At 43.1% G+C, this 22,368-nt stretch overlaps 1 protein-coding gene across 1 annotated transcript in view; it reads right to left on the bottom strand.

Annotated features, from left to right (window-relative positions):
* The window catches only part of MYO5C (myosin VC), a 337,314-nt gene that overhangs the window by 256,594 nt on the left and 58,352 nt on the right, over nt 1-22,368 (bottom strand). Inside the window, exons 2-3 of the mRNA XM_069765981.1 lie at nt 18,944-19,054; nt 14,366-14,528 (exon numbers count right to left, since the gene is read on the bottom strand). Of these exons, the coding sequence (XP_069622082.1) occupies nt 14,366-14,528; nt 18,944-19,054 (274 nt within the window). The remainder of the gene's footprint in view (nt 1-14,365; nt 14,529-18,943; nt 19,055-22,368) is intronic.

Here is a 22,368-nt window from a genome sequence, read left to right as displayed (position 1 = left end):
GAAGCGAACTGAGCTTAGGCTCCTCAAAAACCTCCCGATAATCAGACAAAAATACCGGAACCTCAGAAGGAGTAGATGAAGCGATAGAAATCGGAGATGCATCATCATGAACCCCCTGACATCCCCAGCTTAACAGACATTGTTTTCCAGTCCAGGACTGGGTTATGAGTTTGTAACCATGGCAGACCAAGCACTAAGACATCATGTAAATTATACAGTACCAGGAAGCGAATCACCTCCTGATGAACGGGAGTCATACGCATGGTCACTTGTGTCCAGTACTGAGGTTTATTCATAGCCAAAGGTGTAGAGTCAATTCCTTTCAAAGGAATAGGAACTTCCAAATGACCAATCCATAAGACTCAGGGCAGCGCCTGAATCCACATAGGCATCGACGGAAATGGATGATAATGAACAAATCAGAGTCACAGACAGAATGAACTTAGACTGTAAAGTACCAATGGCAACAGACTTATCAACCTTTTTTGTGCGTTTAGAGCATGCTGATATAACATGAGCTGAATCACCACAATAAAAACACAATCCATTTGTCCGCCTATAATTTTGCCGTTCACTTCTGGACTGAATTCTATCACATTGCATTATCTCAGGTGCCTCTTCAGAAGACACCGCCAAATGGTGCACAGGTTTGCGCTCCCGTAAACGCCGATCAATCTGAATAGCCATAGTCATGGACTCATTCAGACCTGTAGGCGCCGGGAACCCCACCATAACATCTTTAATGGCCTCAGAAAGGCCATCTCTGAATTTTGCAGCCAGAGCGCACTCATTCCACTGAGTAAGCACCGACCATTTCCGAAATTTCTGACAATATATTTCTGCTTCATCTTGCCCCTGAGAGAGAGCCAATAAAGCTTTTTCAGCCTGAATCTCTAGGTTAGGTTCCTCATAGAGCAAACCCAATGCCAGAAAAAACGCATCCACATTGAGCAACGCAGGATCCCCTGGTGCCAATGCAAATGCCCAATTCTGAGGGTCACCCCGCAGGAAAGATATAACAATCTTGACCTGCTGAGCAGGGTCTCCAGAGGAGCGAGATTTCAAGGAAAGAAACAACTTGCAATTGTTCCTAAAATTCAGAAAACTAGATCTATCTCCAGAAAAAAACTCTGGGATAGGAATTCTAGGTTCAGACATAGGCGTATGTACAACAAAATCTTGTATATTTTAAACCTTAGCAGCAAGATTATTCAGGCTGGAAGCCAAACTCTGGACGTCCATGATAAACAGCTGAGGTCAAAGCCATTCAAAGATTAAGAGGAGGAAAGAAGCAGCCAAGCTGCAACTAAGGCTAGGCAGCAAACACGGAGGAGGGGAAAAAAAAAAAAAAAACTTCCTCAGACTACTTTTCCTCCTACTTCAGCCAAAACGATGACCAATTTTTTCTGGCCGGCTATACTGTCATGATCCCAATGGCAGGGGATCACAAAAGGACAAGCACAAAAACAAAACAAGCTCTAGGGTGATGGAACCTGAGCTGACCGCGATCCTGAACCTAAACACACAACTAGCAGTAGCCGGGGAACGTGCCTACGATGATTCCTAGACGTCTCGCGCCAGCCGAAGGATTAACTTCCCCTATTAGAAGAAACACAGACCTCACTTGCCTCCAGAGAAACACCCCACAGAAATAGCAGCCCCCCACATGTAATAACGGTGAAATGAGAGGAAAGCACATACGTAGTTATGAAAATAGAATCAGCAAAAATGAGGCCCGCTAAAGCTAGATAGCAGAGGATACAAAAGTGAACTGCGCGGTCAGCGAAAAACCCTTCAAAAAACCATCCTGAAATTACTTGAACTCATGTGCCAACTCATGGAACATAAGGAGTAATTTCAGCCCACTAGAGCGACCAGCAGCAAGGAATCACATATCTGCAAGCTGGACTAAGACAAAAATAAAGCAAAACGTGGAACAGGAAAATCAAAACTTAGCTTGTCCTGAAGATAACAGACGCAGGGAGCAGAGGTAAAAAGACACGCTGGTTACATTGATAGCCGGCGAGGAAATGACAAAAAAGCCAGGTTAAATAGGAAACTCCCATAACCTGATGGAACAGGTGGACACCAGAGACCGCAGAGAACACAAGTCACCCAGTACCATCAGTAACCACCAGAGGGAGCCCAAAAACAGAACTCACAACAGTGGGGGGGCGACTGGGGACCCCATTTCTCTGTCCTCTGATGTGCGATCACATCGGAGGACAGAGAAATTAAATGGGAAATCGCATTTTGTTTTTTTTTTGCAGCCGCCGGTAAACAGTTAATTACCGGCGATCGCAACCCGGGGGCTACCCTGGCAACCGAAATCCCAGAGAAAATCTGACTCTGGGGGCGATATACACTTTTAATTAACGGCACTGTGGTTTAAGTACCCTTAACTGCTGCCGTTAAAAGGCGTATCGGCAGTCATTAAGGGGTTAATATCGTGTCTGGTATATCAATGGTAAGGAACATCCAGTTAACATTTAAATCTGTAAATGTACAGAACATGTGTAACGGTGCCCATGGTGGTAGCCATAGGCGAGTGTCATGCATCTTTGACACCCCGGCACATTACAGACAATAGTGGGTTTTGGCTGGGTGTTAGTGTTGTGAGGGCCTTGTGCCTGTGCAGGCCGCAAGTAGCGGATGGCATTGGCTGGCCAGGACCACGAGTTCCACAGATTAGTAAAGAAAACTTCTGTTCAAACATGAGAACTTTACTGAACTTGATGATGGGCTATGTAGAAGGGATAGTGAGTACACAGTCTTAAGCATTTTTCATTCACAGGAAGAAGTCTTTTCACTGACATTGTTTTGTTCCACTGTAGTCTGCTCCAGGGCCGGTATAGCACACTGTTTCAACCTGCTTTGTCACAGCCTAGCTTGTCGCCACAGTACAGTTCAGCGAGTTCCTCAATACCCACTCACTAGCTCTGCGTCCTTTTGCTATGGATGCCTGGATCTACCGCTTGGGACCCTCACTAGTTCCATATTCTCAGTACTCTTTAGGTCCGTACCTTCGGCATTTATCAGGCTCATGGTTTCTCGTGACACCCCATCCTATCCAATGATCACTTTAAGGTAGAAGGCCACTCTGTCTCTTTTGTAATTTCCTAGTCACGCTACCTCATTCTCCCGTCGTCTCTTTTGCTGTAGTTCACCCAAACAGCAGCACTGCACACTTATCACTTCTTCAGACTCTAACCGGGTCTCTGGCTAACTTCAGGAAGCAGGTCACTTGCCCTAGCACTAAGCCCTCCCCCTATGTGCTGGTCCCAACACTAACTCTCTCACTGACCCTGCAGTCTTGCTGGGGAAACGTACCCTTTCACCTATATTCTATGCAAACACTACCTTATGTCCTAACCTACAGTCATGGCCAAAAGTATTGACACCCCTGCAATTCTGCCAGATAATACTCAGTTTCTTCCTGAAAATGATTGCAAACACAAATTATTTGGTATTATTATCTTCATTTAATTTGTCTTAAATAAAAAAAACACAAAAAGAATTGTCCTGAAGCCAAATTGGATACAATTCCACACCAAACATAAAAAAGGGGGTGGACAAAAGTATTGGCACTGTTCAAAAAATCATGTGATGCTTCTCTAATTTGTGTAAATAACAGCACCTGTAACTTACCTGTGGCACCCAACAGGTGTTGGCAATAACTAAATCACACTTGTAGCCAGTTGACATGGATTAAAGTTGACTCAACCTCTGTCCTGTGTCCTTGTGTGTACCACATTGAGCATGGAGAAAAGAAAGAAGACCAAAGAACTGTCTGAGGACTTGAGAAACCAAATTGTGAGGAAGCATGAGCAATCTCAAGGCTAGAAGTCCATCTCCAAAGACCTGAATGTTCCTGTGTCTACCGTGCGCAGTGTCATCAAGAAGTTTAAAGCCCATGGCACTGTGGCTAACCTCCCTAGATGTGGACGGAAAAGGAAAAATTGACAAGAGATTTCAACGCAAGATTGTGCAGATATTGGACAAAGAACCTCGACTAAGGGTACCGTCACACTATAACATTTCGATCGCTACGACGGTACGATTCGTGACGTTCCAGCGATATCGTTACGATATCGCTGTGTCTGACACGCAGCAGCGATCAGGGATCCTGCTGAGAATCGTACGTCGTAGCAGATCGTATGGAACTTTCTTTCATCGCTGGATCTCCCGCTGTCATCGCTAGATCGGTGTGTGTGACACCGATCTAGCGATGCGATCCAGCGATGCGTTCGTTTGTAACCAGGGTAAACATCGGGTTACAGCGGCTGTGCTTTCACTTTCACTTTACGGCCGGCAGTCACTGAGTGCGGGAAGCAGACTGCAAGGGACCTGACGGACACCAGAATGTAAGTATGTGCTGTTTTTTTTTTTTTTTTAGTTTAACGCTTGTAACCAGGGTAAACATCGGGTAACTAAGCGCGGTCCTGCGCTTAGTTACCCGATGTTTACCCTGGTTACCCAGGGACCTCGGCATCGTTGGTCGCTGGAGAGCTGTCTGTGTGACAGCTCCCCAGCGACCACACTACGATTTACCTACGATCACGGCCAGGTCATATCGCTGGTCGTGATCGTAGGTAAATCGTATAGTGTGACGGTACCCTAACATCCAAACAAGTTCAAGCTGCCCTGCAGTCCGAGGGTACAACAGTGTCAACTCGTACTATCCGTCGGCATCTGAATGAAAAGGGACTGTATGGTAGGAGACCCAGGAAGACCTCACTTCTTACCCTGAGACATAAAAAAGCCAGGCTGGAGTTTGCCAAAACTTACATGAAAAAGCCTAAAACTTTTTGGAAGAATGTTCTCTGGTCAGATGAGACAAAAGTAGAGCTTTTTGGGCAAAGGCATCAACATAGAGTTTACAGGAGAAAAAAAGATGCATTCAAAGAAAAGAACACGGTCCCTACAGTCAAACATGGCGGAGGTTCCCTGATGTTTTGGGGTTGCTTTGCTGCCTCTGGCACTGGACTGCTTGACCGTGTGCATGGCATTATGAAGTCTGAAGACTACAAACAAATTTTGCAGCATAATGTAGGGCCCAGTGTGAGAAAGCTGGGTCTCCCCCAGAGGTCATGGGTCTTCCAGCAGGACAATGACCCAAAACACACTTCTAAAAGCACTAGAAAATTGTTTGAGAGAAAGCACTGGAGACTTCTAAGGTGGCCAGTAATGAGTCCAGACCTGAATCCCATAGAACACCTGTGGAGAGATCTAAAAATGGCAGTTTGGAGAAGACACCCTTCAAATATCAGGGACCTGGAGCAGTTTGCCAAAGATTGGATTCCAGCAGAGCATTGTAAGAAACTCATTGATGGTTACCGGAAGCGGTTGGTCGCAGTTATTTTGGCTAAAGGTTGTGCAACCAAGTATTAGGCTGAGGGTGCCAATACTTTTGTCTGGCCTATTTTTGGAGTTTTGTGTGAAATGATCAATGTTTTGCTTTTTGCTTTATTCTCTTTTGTGTTTTTTCATTTAAGACAAATTAAATGAAGATAATAATACCAAATAATTTGTGTTTGCAATCATTTTCAGGAAGAAAATGAGTATTATCTGACAGAATTGCAGGGGTGTCAATACTTTTGGCCATGACTGTATGTCTTTCATGCATCACATCGCTATACATTACAATACTTTACATTATCACATTATACTGGGAGACATCTTACACAGGACATTATTCAGATTACACAAAATACAAGAGCAACAGCCAACAGCACTTCAGATATCAGAATGCACCTTCAGAATCCATAGGACCCAATAGGAAACATGTATACCAGAAAATCAAGAAAAACAGCATCCAATCCAGGTGAAAAAAACAAAAATACCTCTTTATTTTGAAACAATGCGACGTTTCGACCAATTGTAGGTCTTTGTAGGATTTGTCCAACACTGTAAGAGCAAGTCAAAGCTATTTTTGTTCCCATAACTAATAAACGTACAAAAAAGTGAAATAAGTAGTTGAAGGTTGCTTAGATAAACACACCTGTGCAAATATTATCACGTTCACATCCACAATGTTCTCACATTATTGTAATTATGTTTATTGCTTTAATATTTTCCAGTTACTGCTTGAAAAAAAAAACCCCAACACTTGTGCATTAACCCCTTAACGACCAGAGGTATTTTTGGTTTTGCTCTTAATTTTTTGCTCCATTTCTTCCCAGAGCCATAACTTTTTTATTTTTTTGGTTAAAATGGCCATGTGAGGGCTTGTTTTTTGCAGAGAGAGTTGTACTTTTGAATGACACCATTGCTTTTACCATGTTGTGTACTCAAAAATGGGAAAAAAATCCCCAGTGCAGTGAAATTGCAAAGAAAGTGCAATCCCAAAGTTTTCTTTTTCACCATGTTCACTAAATGCTAAAACTGACCAGCCATTATGATTCTCCAGGCCATTACGAGTCCATAGACACCAAACAGGTCTGGGTTTTTCTTTATTTAAGTGGTGAAAAAAAATTCCAATTTTTGTCATAAAAAAAATTGCGCCATTTTCCTGTACCTTTAGCGTCACCATTTTTCGTGATGTGGGGTAGGGTGATGGCTTATTTTTTGTGTGCTGAGCTGACGTTTTTAATGACACCATTTTGGTGCAGATACGATCTTTTGATCACCCGTTCTTGCATTTTAATACAATGTTGCGGCGACCAAAAAAACGTAATTCTGGCATTTTGAATTTTTTCTCGTTACGCCGTTTAGTGATCGGGTTAATTCTTTTTCATATTGATAGATCTGGCAGCATGAATTAGAGACTAACTGCATGATTGCAATCACGTATATTTTTCTCTGAACTGCTTCGGGCCTTCGGCGTTTGCAGAGTTTCGATATTTTTGCACGTTAAGATATTCATAATGCAGACTGCTGACAGGTCACTGATCTCTCAGTGACCTGCCCCCTAGTTTGCATAATGAATACCTAACATACTGAAGAAAGAGACATAAAATGCTTCTGCAGGCAGGTGTCTATAGCTGATCCAAGAGCTGCTACTGCGCAGTCGCAGACGGCGCCATCTAGGAGGAATTTTTTTTTCTTCTCCAGCCAGCGCATGTGCAATAGCAGCTCTCAATCAGCTATAGACACCGAGAGCTGCTACTGCGGTATACATTATGCAAACTAGGGGGCAGATCACTGAGGTATCAGTGACCTGTCAGCAGTCTGCATTATGAATATCTAATAAGAGCACCACATACACCAGCCACCCCTTAGGTCACGAGAATCTCATTAACTACAAACTGAAAATAAAGATTAAAGAACAACCATAAGACGGATTTCATCAACCTAGGTATCATTGTAATCAGTGTAACGGCGCTGACCTGACACTCTGCGTAGGTTACTGTGCACCATCCTGCTGACAGGTTCACTTTACGCACATTATGGGAGTTGCAGGTTCATGAGATTGAATGACATTGCAATTGATCGCTGTCGTAAGATGGGTGTTATATAATTGTACTGATGGTGTTTCTGGTGATGCATTGAGGTACTGACAATGGTTCTGGTGCTGCATTCATGTACTATGACAGTAGACAGTGGTTCTGGCACCGCATTCATGTACTGACGGTGGTTCTAGTGCAGCATTCATGTACTAATGATGGCTCTGGTGCAACAGTCATTAATGATGGTGCACATGTAGCAATCCATAACATTCTTCATGGCTATCTTAAAACTTAAAAATCCTCAAAATTTAGAGATGTGAGATTATGAGGAGAATTTGCGAGTTTCTACTCCAAAAACTCATCTAAAGTTCTAAAGTTAGCCTGTGTTCAAAATGATATTTTATTTTTAGCAGCAATGATCAAAATCCTCCTTATAATTTTGGTTCTGGTGATATATTACTGTACTAATAGTGGTTCTAGTGATGTAGTCATGTAATTACCTATTTAAATTTTTTTTTGCGGCCCTTGGGATTGGTTCAGTATGGCAATGTGGCCCTTGGATCAAAAAATGGTGTGCACCCCTGCATTAGAGAGACACCATGGACCTCTGCCTTAAAGAAGAAATACACTATCTCCAGCTTAGATCAACGATTCAATCGTATGTTCGTAGTTTGAAAATGACACAAGCAATATCTTCCTTTCCATTGATAGGGATCCTTAAATCACAAGGACCTCGTGGTCTTATTTCCGCATTGTATACTTACATGTTATCTGTAGGTGCTCATTCTGCTCTATTGCCAGTTAGAGAAAAGTGGAAGGTCCTGGTGCCTGACCTTCAGGCTATGTGCACACGTTCAGGTTTTTTCGTGTTTTTTTCACGCTAAAAACGCTATAAAAACTCATTAAAAATGCATACATTATGCATTTTATCATTTAGAATGCATTCTGCATGTTTTGTGCACATGGATGCGTTTTTTTCCGTGAAAAAACGCATCGCGGTTAAAAAATGAGCATGTTCATTATTTTTGCGGATTTTCTGCGTTTTTCCCGCAATTTTATGCATTTGGGGAAAAACGCACAAAAACGCATCAAAAAATGCGGTAAAATCGCTGTAAAAATGCATGCGGATTTCTGGCAGCAATGTCCGGTTTTTGTCAGGAAAATTTCTGCAAAAAATCCTGACATGTGCACATACCCTCAAGGTGATGACTGGGAGATGGTTCTTGAGTCCCCAACTAGGATATCTCCTTCAGCTAACAATAAAATGATACAAATGTATATATTACGTCAGTCATATTTATCCCCGTTACGTCTATTCAAAATTGGGTGGTCTCCATCTTCAGAGTGCCCCAGATGTCATACAGTGGAGGCAAATAGAGAAAAATTACCGCACACAATACTGGTATGATGCAAAAAAGGTATATGCCAGGTTTTATTTAAACAAAGAACTTCAAAGTTGCCACAGATTTTTGTAGACAGAGATATATACAGACACAGACCCAACGTTTCGACCCTCCTGGGTCTTATTCATGGGGTTATACTGGGGAGACAAGGAGACAACATAAGTGGCTGTTTGTCATATAACATAATAACAATAAAAGAAAAAAACCACACTGGATAAATAACTAATAAGTATTACCTAGAAAGAAAAAAGAAAACAAACCAACAAAGATGCAATGGAACAATATATACAGTGGTACATCAAATTTTAAAAGCCGCCAATAATAATGGAGGGCTGGCGGTAAGGAGCAGCGTCCACTACTATGATTACATAAGGTAAGCAATGGCAAGGAGAACATAAGTATTTTACCTCTGATCCTATGATACAAATAGATAAGTGTGGCAGTAGTAGAAGGTAGGCGACCAATTCCTCTAAAGCATAACCTGTCGTCATGATAAAACATAAAATGTATAGGTAACTGGACAGTATATAGTGAGGAGTAATGTACAAATGGAGCGATACTGCAGGCAACAATTCCTGGCGCCGTCCATATCAACGCAAAACGGGTTCCTTCAGCACGGAAAGCGATTCATCCACCGGTTCAAACAGACCTCGTTTTTTACCGAAGGGCCGCAGGGGAGGACACCAGTGTACCGACCGACTAGAGGATCGAGAAAAAATGACAACCCGGTCACAGGTAAGATACCTAACCTAGTCATTAATATTTCAGGTTATACGCTCTCCCCTGCGGAACTCAACTTATTGCAAAAGGGACTATCCTTCTGCCCTACTCCCAACTGGGACAGCTTCCAGCTGGAGAGGGATCTGCAACGACTTTACCGTCTAGTGAGGCTCAAGACTCACTTTGGGACACCTAGGGGTGACTCCGAGAACAGAGTGTCTCCCACTGGGGACGTCTCTGTTGCGGAGATTCCCCTCGCATCATTAGGACTGAGGAACCAGAGTTCCTTTAATCCACCACAGACTTTTCATGCGGTCGAAACTTTTATTTCATTTGTTGATAAGGATGTTAAAGATCTGTCACATCAACACCGTTTGGGTCTATTCCCTACACGCGCTAATTTAACACCAGCCGAGAAACAGGCACTCTTTTCACTACGGAACAACAAGTCCATTATTATCAAGCCAGCGGACAAGGGTGGGGCCATAGTAGTCATGGACCACACACTATACACTACTGAGGTACTACGTCAATTATCGGACACAAATACATACAGTATCATCCCAAGGGACCCTACTTTTGAGATTCACAGGAAAATTCAGTCAGTTATTAATACTTATATCGATAATGGCACGATTGATCAGCAGACAGTTAGGTTCCTGACTAACCCGCACCCAATAACCCCCGTTTTTTATGTTCTTCCAAAAGTCCATAAATCTCTAACTAATCCCCCCGGACGTCCCATAGTGGCGTCTACCGAATCCATACTTGCGCCCCTATCTATCTTTCTAGAAAAGATCCTAACACCACTGGTCAAAACCACTAAATCTTTTGTATTAGACACAGGTCATTTCCTCAGTATCATCAGGCAGCATGGTAACATACCCCCGGACAGCCTCCTGGTCACCATGGACGTATCTAGCCTCTACACGTCCATTTCACACGAGAAGGGCATTGCAGCATCTAAACGGCTATTGGAAAAGTCGGGTAGATCCAGTAATTCCACACAACTTTGTCTGGACCTACTAAGACTAGTCTTATACGAAAACTTTTTTCTCTATGGGGACACCTATTATGTACAGCGCCAAGGGACCGCGATGGGCTCTAACGTCGCGCCGGCGTATGCCAACGCCTATATGGACTCATTTGAGGAGACCTTTGTCTATACGGATGATAGATTTAAGCAGTATGTAGATTTTTATCTTCGCTACATAGATGACATTTTCTTGATTTGGACAGGGCCCACGGACATACTACAAGCATTTCACCAGACCCTCAATTCTGTCTATCCTGAGCTTCATTTCACAATGCAGTATGACCCGGCCCGGATCTCCTTTCTGGATACCCTTGTACAGAGGGACGATCAGGGTCACCTCTCGACTGACATTTTTTCCAAACCTACAGACTGCAACAGTCTTCTGCACTACTCGAGTAGTCACCCTAAAGCCACGCGCAATAGCCTCCCACGTTCCCAGTTCACCAGAGTAGCCAGGATTGTATCCGATCAGGACGTACTCCCTACACGCTTAGACAGCATGTCCGAAAAATTTAGGGAAAGAAATTATCCCCAGCGTCTTTTAGATCAGGAGAAATCACGGGTTCTTCAACCACAATCACCATCACTGAGACCTACCAATGAGGATAGAGTACCGTTCGTCCACACCTTCCACCCTCTCATGCCCAAGATAGAGACCGCCATCAAAAAACACTGGCCCCTTCTGGCTAGGGCTTATCCCAATATTCCGAGTTTTACAAAACCACCCCTTATGTGCAATAGGAGAGCCACCAACATTAAAGACAAACTGGTTCGGGCAGACATTGGCAGCACACGCCCCTCCAGTAGCCAAAGTGTATTGACTCCACGCCGCCAGGGGACATTTCCTTGTCTGAGTTGTGCCTCCTGCTCAAATATAATTAAATCGGATAGCGTGACACATCCCAGAACGGGTAAAACATACCCCATCCGGGGTTATTACACATGTAATACGAACTTCGTGGTTTACGTCATAAAGTGTCCATGCGGCCTCCTTTATGTAGGGGAAACAACTCAACACATCAAGGACCGAATAGCGAGTCACAAATCTACCATCCGTTGTAATAAAACATGGCTACCAATTCCTGAACATTTTGTTAAGTGTAGACATACGGTAGCACAACTACAGTACCAGGTGATTGAGCAGGTACCCAGACCGAGACGAGGGGGTAACCATATTAAACAATTAAAATTGAGAGAAGCATTTTGGATCCACAAACTTGAGACCTTAACTCCTAAAGGCCTTAACAGAGAAATGGACTGGTTGCTATAACATCATATTAACCTTTGTACCATTTTGCTTTCCAGACACGTTGAATCCACTATCTTTTAGGTGAGTCCCCTTCATCTTCCATATTACCTATTTTTATTTTTTATTTTTTATTTCCTCGTTGCTCTTTTTTTGTTCTTTATTTTGCATAATACCTTCCATTTTTACTTTTATTATTTTTTATATATTTTTTCATTTTTATATTTATTTTTATTTTGCTTTTGCTTTTTAGTTTTTTCCAGTTTTTGCCATTGTTTGCTTGTACAGGTTCCGTTGATATATATTTTTTCTACCACTTTTTATTTCTTTTTTTTCCCCCTTCTTTTACATGTCAGTTTGCTGTTCCACCTTTTTTTCCATCTACTTACTCCTCCCATGCCATTCATTAGCCTCACATTATACAGATTACTATGCCGTACCCATTACACCTCCTTTCAGTGCTCATAGGGCGGTCAACCTCTACACACTCCCACAACTGGGCACTACCATGCCCTTACTAGCCTGCAGCGCCATCTGCGCATGCGCGGCTCCCTCTGTAACATGACGCCGCGTCATTTCTGGTCCGGGAGCGCTCACTTCCGGTCCGGCGGTATTTCAGGGAGACACCGCTGTCTACCCTCACTTCCTCTCCTGTTCATCGCTGCAGCAGGACTTACAGGTATTACGGCGCTTATCACCGCATCTCCCTTACTGACTTTACCGCACACTGACTCATGGGTTCCTTTACATTACAGGCCATCCTTAAATGTGACAGCTCCTGTTACCAGCCTTCCTCCACCCGGGACACATAGGCCTTATACTGGCCCCACTACAAGGTATCATACAAGCACTTTTTCATCCCCACCGTACTTAATATATTAGGGGGTTCTTTCCGCTACAACCATGGCCCTCTTGTTTAGCAATTACGATGCCGCTCTGGGACCTTCTCTTGTATCCCTCCGTTCATTAGTATGGGGACGCTATCATTAGATTTATAGATACCACCTTATTCATATTTATCCCCTGGATTAGAGGTTACTTGTTTGGGATCTCCGGACACCCTTCTCCCATATACGAGTGTAGTATTACTCCTCACTATATACTGTCCAGTTACCTATACATTTTATGTTTTATCATGACGACAGGTTATGCTTTAGAGGAATTGGTCGCCTACCTTCTACTATTGCCACACTTATCTATTTGTATCATAGGATCAGAGGTAAAATACTTATGTTCTCCTTGCCATTGCTTACCTTATGTAATCATAGTAGCGGACGCTGCTCCTTACCGCCAGCCCTCCATTATTATTGGCGGCTTTTAAAATTTGATGTACCACTGTATATATTGTTCCATTGCATGTTTGTTGGTTTGTTTTCTTTTTTCTTTCTAGGTAATACTTATTAGTTATTTATCCAGTGTGGTTTTTTTCTTTTATTGTTATTATGTTATATGACAAACAGCCACTTATGTTGTCTCCTTGTCTCCCCAGTATAACCCCATGAATAAGACCCAGGAGGGTCGAAACGTTGGGTCTCTGTCTGTATATATCTCTGTCTACAAAAATCTGTGGCAACTTTGAAGTTCTTTGTTTAAATAAAACCTGGCATATACCTTTTTTGCATCATACCAGTATTGTGTGCGGTAATTTTTCTCTATTTGGATTGACTGGACCACACGGTCCGTTTTACCAGCACCTGCTTGTCCCTGACCTGAGTGCACACCATTATCCCTACATACAGGGGAGGCAGATTTTATTCACATGATATGGGAATGTTCAGTTATTCTATCTTTCTGGAATGAGGTAACTTCATTATTGACCTCTCTTGTACATATCCCCGTTCCTCTGACTCCATTAGTGTGTCTATTTGGGGTATTAGAGGAAGAGATGTGGGGGCACCACGTTCAAATTTTCTTGAGAGAGACACTTTTCCTGGCAAGGAAATTAATAGCCTTGCGTTGGATGGGCACTACACAGCCATCTCTTAGGGCCTGGTTAGAGCTGGTAAATTCAATCATATCATACGAACAAACCGTATATCAGAATAGAGGCTGTTTACAGAAATTTAATAAGATCTGGGAATTATAGAACTCGTCATACCTTACTATGTCACCACGTGGTTAACGGTCAAGATCCAATATGATAGAGCTTAAGGCAAAATGCGCATTGTTCACGCTGTGCTTCAGTATTACTTAATTAATGTGATCGAGACTGTTCTGGCAGTAAAACAGTTTTAGTGTTAAGGTTTTTTTTTTTTAGTATTCAAGACATACTATAATACTTTGAGTGCATATGATCCAGTCTATGTATTAAGATTAACATCAGTGGAAACTATTATGATAAATGTATCTGAACTGACCTAGATATTTGTGAACCATGTATGTATTAGTTTTTTGTGGTTTAATAAACGAATTTAAAAAAAATAGAATACAATTTAATATCATTACTATGTGGAAAAAACGAAAAGCGTGAGATAACACCAATACATTGTTCGAAGTTTACCTATTTGTAATAGTTTCGGTTGTATGACACACATAGCACTGTACAAATAGTAGTTGAGCTGTATTGACTTACCACTGTAGGTGTAGATATGTTTAGACTCCATGAATCGCACTTTAAGGTTGTGCAGGACAGCTGGCTCATGCAAATAACTGAGGGCAGTGAGGTCATTTTCTCCTACAAGAATGTCTGGATTTCTAAGAGGAGGCAGACCTTTCTCAATCACATATTTCAAGTCCTACAAGACAGCAATAATATACCAAATGTACTTTTACTAAGTTTAGCTTCATTTCCTGAGTGATTGTTGATGAATCCTTTTTGACCATTGGTGGCTTTTTTTATTAGCAATTTTCCATCGTTTTTATAATCATCTTTTCTAATGGAGTTTTCTGGTCATTTTATACTGTCGATTCAACAGTTAAGAAACTGCTAGCATTTTCTGAAGTAAAAAAGCTGGGAAAACGCTATAAAAATGCCCAAGTTTTTCAGGCGCTTTTTAGGCCTTCTCATTGAAATATATTGTAAGACGCCTAAAGAATGGTCAACTTACTTTTTTTAGCCATTTGGCATCTTTTGAAACCTGAAGCGATTAAAAAAACGCTCAAAAGCCTGAATATTTGCATAGCAAGTTGTTTTTACATAGAAAGGCATATGTTCATTCTCTGAAGCGATTTTTAAGTGCTTTTTCAGGTAAAATCCTCCTGAAAAAGATGTTGTGTGCACATACCCTTACAGATCCACGATGTTGTACCTATAAAGCAAATTTATACAGCTGTAACAAGCTTTAACATGAAATGTAAAACATTACACATTATGTCATTCAATAAGTGTTTTTTTTTATGAAGAATTACATCAGAGTTTGATCAGTTTTTTCCAGACGAAAAAAACAATGCAAAAAACTTGTATGAGTGCATACGGTCCTATTGGATACATTTGCATGCTGCAATTGTTTTTTTATGCCGAAACGGCATGAGAAAAAAAATTACCGATCTGCACTAGCCCATAATATAACATAGGTGTCATGATCCAGGTCGGGGTTTGCTTCTTGGTTTTCTTTACTCGGCCTGGTTATAACTGGGTTAACCTTTCCTGCCTCTCTTTGGTTCGTGAGTGGCTGGCTATTTATTGGTGCCATTTCTGGTACCATTTTTCAGTGATAGTTCCAGTCTCTGGCTTGAGCAGCTGACCCGTATACCCTAGTGATCCTTCTGCCTCAGACTACCCGTATTTGTGCCTGACCCGTTCCCTATCCCTGACTCAGTGTGTGTTTGGTGGTTTCCTACAATGTACGACTCGACTTGAATTCTGAACCCTGGCTGTTGTGTACTGCATGTGACAACAATCTCCCATATCCTTAATAAGTCTAGTCTGAGGGGTAGTGTGGCAAGAAGGAAGCATTTTCTTAAAGGGAACCTGTCACCCCCGTTTTTTGAGATTGAGCTATAAATACTGTTAAATAGGGCCTGCGCTGTGTGTTCCTATAGTGTATGTAGTGTACCCCGATTCCCCATGTATGCTGAGAAATAACTTACCAAAGTCGCCGTTTTCGCCTGTCAATCAGGCTGGTCAGGTCGGGAGGGCGTGGTGACATCGCTGGTTCTTCCTCAGCTTTACGTTGGTGGCGTAGTGGCGTAGTGGTGAAGACACAGCGCGCGATCTGCGCTGTCATCCCTTTCGTCGGTGGGGGCGGCCATCTTCCTGGGGCCGCGCGTGCGCAGATCGAGTGCTCTGCTGCACGGGGCTTCAGGAAAATGGCCGCGGGATGCCGCGCGTGCGCATTAGAGATCGCGGCGGCCATTTTCCCAAAGCTGAGTTTGCATCTCGGCTTTGGGAAAATGGCCGCCGCGATCTCTAATGCGCACGCGCGGCATCCCGCGGCCATTTTCCTGAAGCCCCGTGCAGCAGAGCACTCGATCTGCGCACGCGCGGCCCCAGGAAGATGGCCGCCCCCACCGACGAAAGGGATGACAGCGCAGATCGCGCTCTGTGTCTTCACCACTACGCCACTACGCCACCAACGTAAAGCTGAGGAAGAACCAGCGATGTCACCACGCCCTCCCGACCTGACCAGCCTGATTGACAGGCGAAAACGGCGACTTTGGTAAGTTATTTCTCAGCATACATGGGGAATCGGGGTACACTACATACACTATAGGAACACACAGCGCAGGCCCTATTTAACAGTATTTATAGCGCAATCTCAAAAAACGGGGGTGACAGGTTCCCTTTAAGGTACCTTCACACATAACGATATTGTTAACGATATCGTTGCATTTTGTGACGTAGCAACAATATCGTTAATGAAATCGTTATGTGTGACAGCGACCAACGATCAGGCCCCTGCTGGGAGATCGTTGGTCGCTGAACAAAGTCCAGAACTTTATTTCGTCGCTGGATCTCCCGTGGACATCGCTGGATCGGCGTGTGTGACACTGATCCAGCGATGTCTTCACTGGTAACCAGGGTAAACATCGGGTAACTAAGCGCAGGGCCGCGCTTAGTAACCCGATGTTTACCCTGGCTACCATCCTAAAAGTAAAAAAACAAACACTACATACTTACCTACCGCTGTCTGTCCCCCGGCGCTGTGCTCTGCACTCCTCCTGCACTGGCTGTGAGCGTCGGTCAGCCGGAAAGCAGAGCGGTGACGTCACCGCTCTGCTTTCCGGCCGCTGTGCTCACACAGACAGTACAGGAGGAGTGCAGAGAAGCAGAGCGCCGGGGACAGACAGCGTTAGGTAAGTATGTACTGTTTGTTTTTTTTACTTTTAGGATGGTAACCGGGGTAAACATCGGGTTACTAAGCGCGGCCCTGCGCTTAGTTACCCGATGTTTACCCTGGTTACCGGCATCGTTGGTCGCTGGAGAGCGGTCTGTGTGACAGCTCTCCAGCGACCAAACAGCGACGCTGCAGCGATCCGGATCGTTGTCGGTATCGCTGCAGCGTCGCTTAATGTGAAGGGGCCTTTACAAAGACAATACATGTCCAAAAACCCACATCCAATCTGCCAAAACATGTGGGAAAATGCTATAGTCTGAGGAGACGGAGGATGAACTTTTTGTCCATAATATTAAAAGTTATGCTTGGCACAAAGCCAAACAAAATGGAACATCACCAAAAGAACACCATACCCACAGTGAAACATGGTGGAGGCTGCATTACGTTTTGGGGTGGTTTTTCAGTATCTGGAACTGGCACTTTAGGCAAGGTGGAGAGAATTATTAACAGTTCCAAATTTCAATCAATTCTGCAACAATACCTTCAGGCCTCTGCAAAAGATGAATAGTAATTTCACTTTTCGGCAATGACCCAAGGCATATGTTCAAATCAACAAAATAATCAAAGATCAAAGTTGGGCTGGCCCAGCTAGAACCTAGCCTGAATCCAATTGAAAATATGTGGGATAACCTAAAGAGGGCACTATACACAGTAGATGTCCTCACAATCTGACAGATATGGAGCGCTAACTCAAGGAAGAGTGCGGAAAGATTGCCAATTATAGATGTGCCATGCTGATAGACACCTCGAAAAAAAAGACTGAATGCTGTCAAATTCAAAAGGTACTTCAATAAAGTTTTAGTATAAGGGTGTGCATGTCTAATCAATCACATAATTTATCACTTTTCTTTTTCTACCTGAAAATAATTAAATTTATTTTTTAATTGAATTGTACAAACTATGGGTAACATTGAAGGTGGAAAACGTTCTGAAATGATAATGGCATGATAAAAAATTTTTTCATTGCAAAAACCTGGCATTTTAAAGGGAACCTGTCACCCCCAAAATCGAAGATGAGCTAAGCCCACCAGCATCAGGGGCTTATCTACAGCATTGTGTAATGCTGTAGATAAGCCCCTGATGTATCCTGAAAGATAAGAAAAAGAGGTTATATTATACTCATCTGGAGGGGCGGTCCAATCCGATGGGAGTCGTGGTCCGGGGCCTCCTATCTTAATACGATGACGTCATCTTCTTGTCTTCAGGCTGCAGCTCCGGCGCAGGCATACTTTGTCTGCCCTGTTGAGGGCAGAGCAAAGTACTGCAGTGTGCAGGTGCTGGGCCTCTCTGACCTTTCCCGGCGCCTGCGCACTGCAGTACTTTGCTCTGCCCTCAACAGGGCAAACAAAGTATGCCTGCGCAAGGAGCCGCAGCGTGAATACAAGAAGAGGACGTCATCGTAAGAAGATGGGAGGCCCCGGACCGGACCGCGACGCCCATCGGACCGGACCGCAGCTGGACCCGCCTCTGGGTGAGTATAATCTAAAGTCTTTTTCTCATCTTTCAGGATAAATCGAGGGCTTATCTACAGCATTCCAGAAAGTGGTAGATAAGCCCCTGATGCCGGTGGGCTTAGCTCATCTTCGATTTTGGGGGTGACAGGTTCCCTTTAAAAGTGTATCTCTGAATTTGTGCAGAGCACTCACTCCGCAAAAATACACAGATGGGAACAGATCCATAAACCATAATAGTTTATATCTGTGGAAAACGTGTATACACTTTGTATGAGAAAAACTGACATGTGAATGAGTCCTTAAAATATAGTCCAACCTCCAGTTCAGTTAGCTGTAAAACACGTCAATTTATCTTTTAGCAGAGTTTACTGCATTGTATACAAATTACGGAAAATTTTTTTTTTTATCATTGTTCCTTACAGTGCCATCTTCCAAGCATAAATGAAGCACACTGTCCCCAATCTTCAAGTCCTTTGTGATCTCAGCAGATCTCCACACCTCATCTGCATCAGGGATCCACACCCGGTTAAACTGCAACAAAAGGGAGTGTAATTGGTTAGATTTATGAACTATATATAATGTGTCAAGACTGCATTCACTTGATACTTGTGCAAGATTCCGCTTAAATTAATGTATGAACATTATTTTTACCTTTCTGTCAGCAAATAGCTTAAACAAGACAAGCGAGTTCTAAATTACCGGTTTTCTTAAGTTTATCAAAGGCAATTTTGCAATAGATAACTGTCACAATTTCAAATGAGTATAAAATCAAGCCCAAGGTGGTTGGCGGCCATGTCATGACTCGATTGCAAGGAAAATTGTGTAAATTGATCACTTACTGTTAAAACGGTTATTACCTTTCAGAAGATCTTCTCCCTTGAATGCAATTTATTATAAAAACAAACTCCACTTTACTTATTGACCCTGGGCCCATTGCTGAGCCCTTTGTGCTGATATTGGTGTCTTGTATTGGCAGCAATGCAAACTTCACTTCGACAGTGTGGCAGACAGTCCTTGAGCTCAGAAGCTTGACCCGTGAAGACAGAAAGTCTTCTTAGAGTTCACAGACTGGCTGCTGAACTGTCAATATGGCATTAGCACCGCAGCTGTGGGGCCATTATGCTGTACTAGATGATGGCCCGATTCTAACGCATCGGGTATTCTAGAATATGTATTTATGTATGTATATAGCAGCCACATAGTATATAGCACAGGCCACGTAGTATATAGGAGCCATGTAGTATATAGCAGACAAATACTGCATGGCCTGTGCTATATACTATGTGGCTGCTATATACATACATATTGTAGAATACCCGATGCGTTAATACAGGCCACGCAATATATAACAGTGGCCACGCAGTATATAACACAGCCACGTATTATATAACACAGCCCACCAGTATATAGCAGCCATGCAGTATATAACACAGGCGACGTAGTATATAACACAAGCCACGCAGTATATAACACTGGCCACATAATATATAACACAGACCATGCAGTATATAACACAGTATATAGCAGCCATGTAGTATATAAAACTGCCCACGCAGTATATAGCAGCCACGTAGTATAGAACACTGCCCACGCAGTATATAACAGTTGCCACCTAATATATAGCACAGCCCACGCCGTACATAACACAGCCCACGCAGTATATAACATTGCCCATGTAGTATATAGCAGCCACACGGTATCTAACACAGCCAACGTAGTATACAGCAGCGTGGGCACCATATCCCTGTTAAAAAAATAATTAAAATAAAAAAGTTATATACTCACCCCCTGGGATCCACCGAAGCTCCGGCGATACGCGCGCGGCTGCCGCCATCTTCCATTCCCAGGATGCATTGCGAAATTACCCAGATGACTTAGCGGTCTCGTGAGACCGCTAAGTCTTCTGGGTAATTTCGCTATGCATCCCCGGGAAAGGAAGATGGCGGCCGGCGCGAGCGGATCGTCGGACAACGGAGGGTGAGTATAGCAGGTTTTTTGTTTTTTTTATTATTTTTAACATTAGATCTTTTTACTATTGATGCCGCATAGGCAGCATCAATAGTAAAAACTTGGTCACACAGGGTTAATAGCGGCGGTTACGGAGTGCGTTACCTGCGGCATAACGCGGTCCGTTACAGCCGACATTAACCCTGTGTGAGAGGTGACTGGAGGGGAGTATGCGGGCGGCGGGCACAGACCGCGGGGAGGAAGGAGCGGCCATTTTATTCCGGACTGTGCCCGTCGCTGATTGGTCGTGGCTGTTTTGCCGCGACCAATCTGGACTTGGATTTCCATGACAGACAGAGGCCGCGACCAATGAATATCCGTGACAGACAGAAAGACATACAGAAGTGACCCTTTGCCACATGACTTCTGTTGTACTGTCATCCCAGCCTACATTTAACATTGCAGCAGGAGCCCTAATGAGATTTTGCTAAGTGGCCCTGAGAATGTTTTTCATTTGAGATCACTGTTCTAGATCCGCCTCCCTCCCTCCCTGAAAGCATTTTGTGAATACTACCTGCCATCTCTTATCACAATGATGGGAAAATCTGTATTAGTTTTAACAGTGAATTGGATGAAATTAATTGATCAGTCCAGGAGTAGACAGAAGCAGATAATTACTCTGATAAGATACAGTATATTACAACGATTCTTATCGTCACATGTAATATAAGTAAATAAATAGATGACGGTTACTTTTTACAAAAGTGTTTGATCCTTTTGATCTCACTTTATGTAAGCCACCGCTAGACCTTTCTGGTAGTAGCTTACTACACTTTCCCCATTGAAAAACATAAATGCTCTGCTAAGCAAAACATACATGTGTGAAGGGGAGTTGGGAGAGAAAACCTGGACGCATTTGTACCTCCAAACAGCTCTGTGATAGCAATGATGATTGACGTTTATCTATGAATATTTAAAGAAAAAAAAATAATTGTCATCGGGCATGAAATCGTTCATAAAAACTTTACCAGCCAAACATTTGTTGTGGTTGAAATGGTCTATTTTCTTTAACCCCTTAGTGACAGAGCCAATTTGGTACTTAATAACCGAGCCAATTTTTACAATTCTGACCACTGTCACTTTATGAGGTTATAACTGTGGAGACCAGACTGAACCAAAGGATCCATTTTGTCTCCCAGATGAAATCTGCTTCTGCACAGCAAACTTGACATTTCCTTTTATAGAAGTAATCACGCGCGCATTTCTCCTTGATATTGTAGCCTTTCACCCACATACCAGATATTGTAACTTTTCACTAGTATAGATTTGCTTTGTAAGTGATTATGAAATATGAGCGCTTGTGCGCATGTCTGTAAATGCCTAACTTCTTACTATATAAAGAAGGGGCAGCGCCCAGTGAGGCAGGCGTGCTCCGGGGCTACCCCTGTTTATGAACACACAACCTTTGTGCTGCGTGTCATTTACTTGGATTCCTCAATCCAGGAAGCCAGGGACGGAAGAGGACTCAACATTTCTTGGCGCCCGAAACAGGGACCCGAGGCGAGAGTATCTGCTCGAGATTCACCTACGGATACGGACAACGGAGATCTGGGATAATGGACGGCAAATGAATTGAAAAACCTGGCCAGGTAAGAGACATTATTAGTTCTCTTTTATCTGCCCTGTATTATCCGAAAGATCTCTACGAGCCGTGTCACGCTGGGTTAGTCTAGTAGTGAGTAGATACCTATAAAACTCGGGTTACCATATTGTATAGATTTATGAGTCCTGTCCCTGGCAGTGTGTGAACAAGTGTGAAGGTTGTGGCATGTTATGAAAGAAGGATAAAAGTACGTAGAACAATAAGCCGAAATTGTTAGGACAAGTCTTATTAGTGA

This window comes from Ranitomeya imitator, chromosome 4, assembly GCF_032444005.1.
Source record: "Ranitomeya imitator isolate aRanImi1 chromosome 4, aRanImi1.pri, whole genome shotgun sequence".
NCBI classification, from domain to species: Eukaryota; Metazoa; Chordata; class Amphibia; order Anura; family Dendrobatidae; genus Ranitomeya; species Ranitomeya imitator.
The sequence above is the reverse complement of the archived record's forward strand: the minus strand, read 5'-3'. Positions and strand labels throughout refer to the sequence as shown.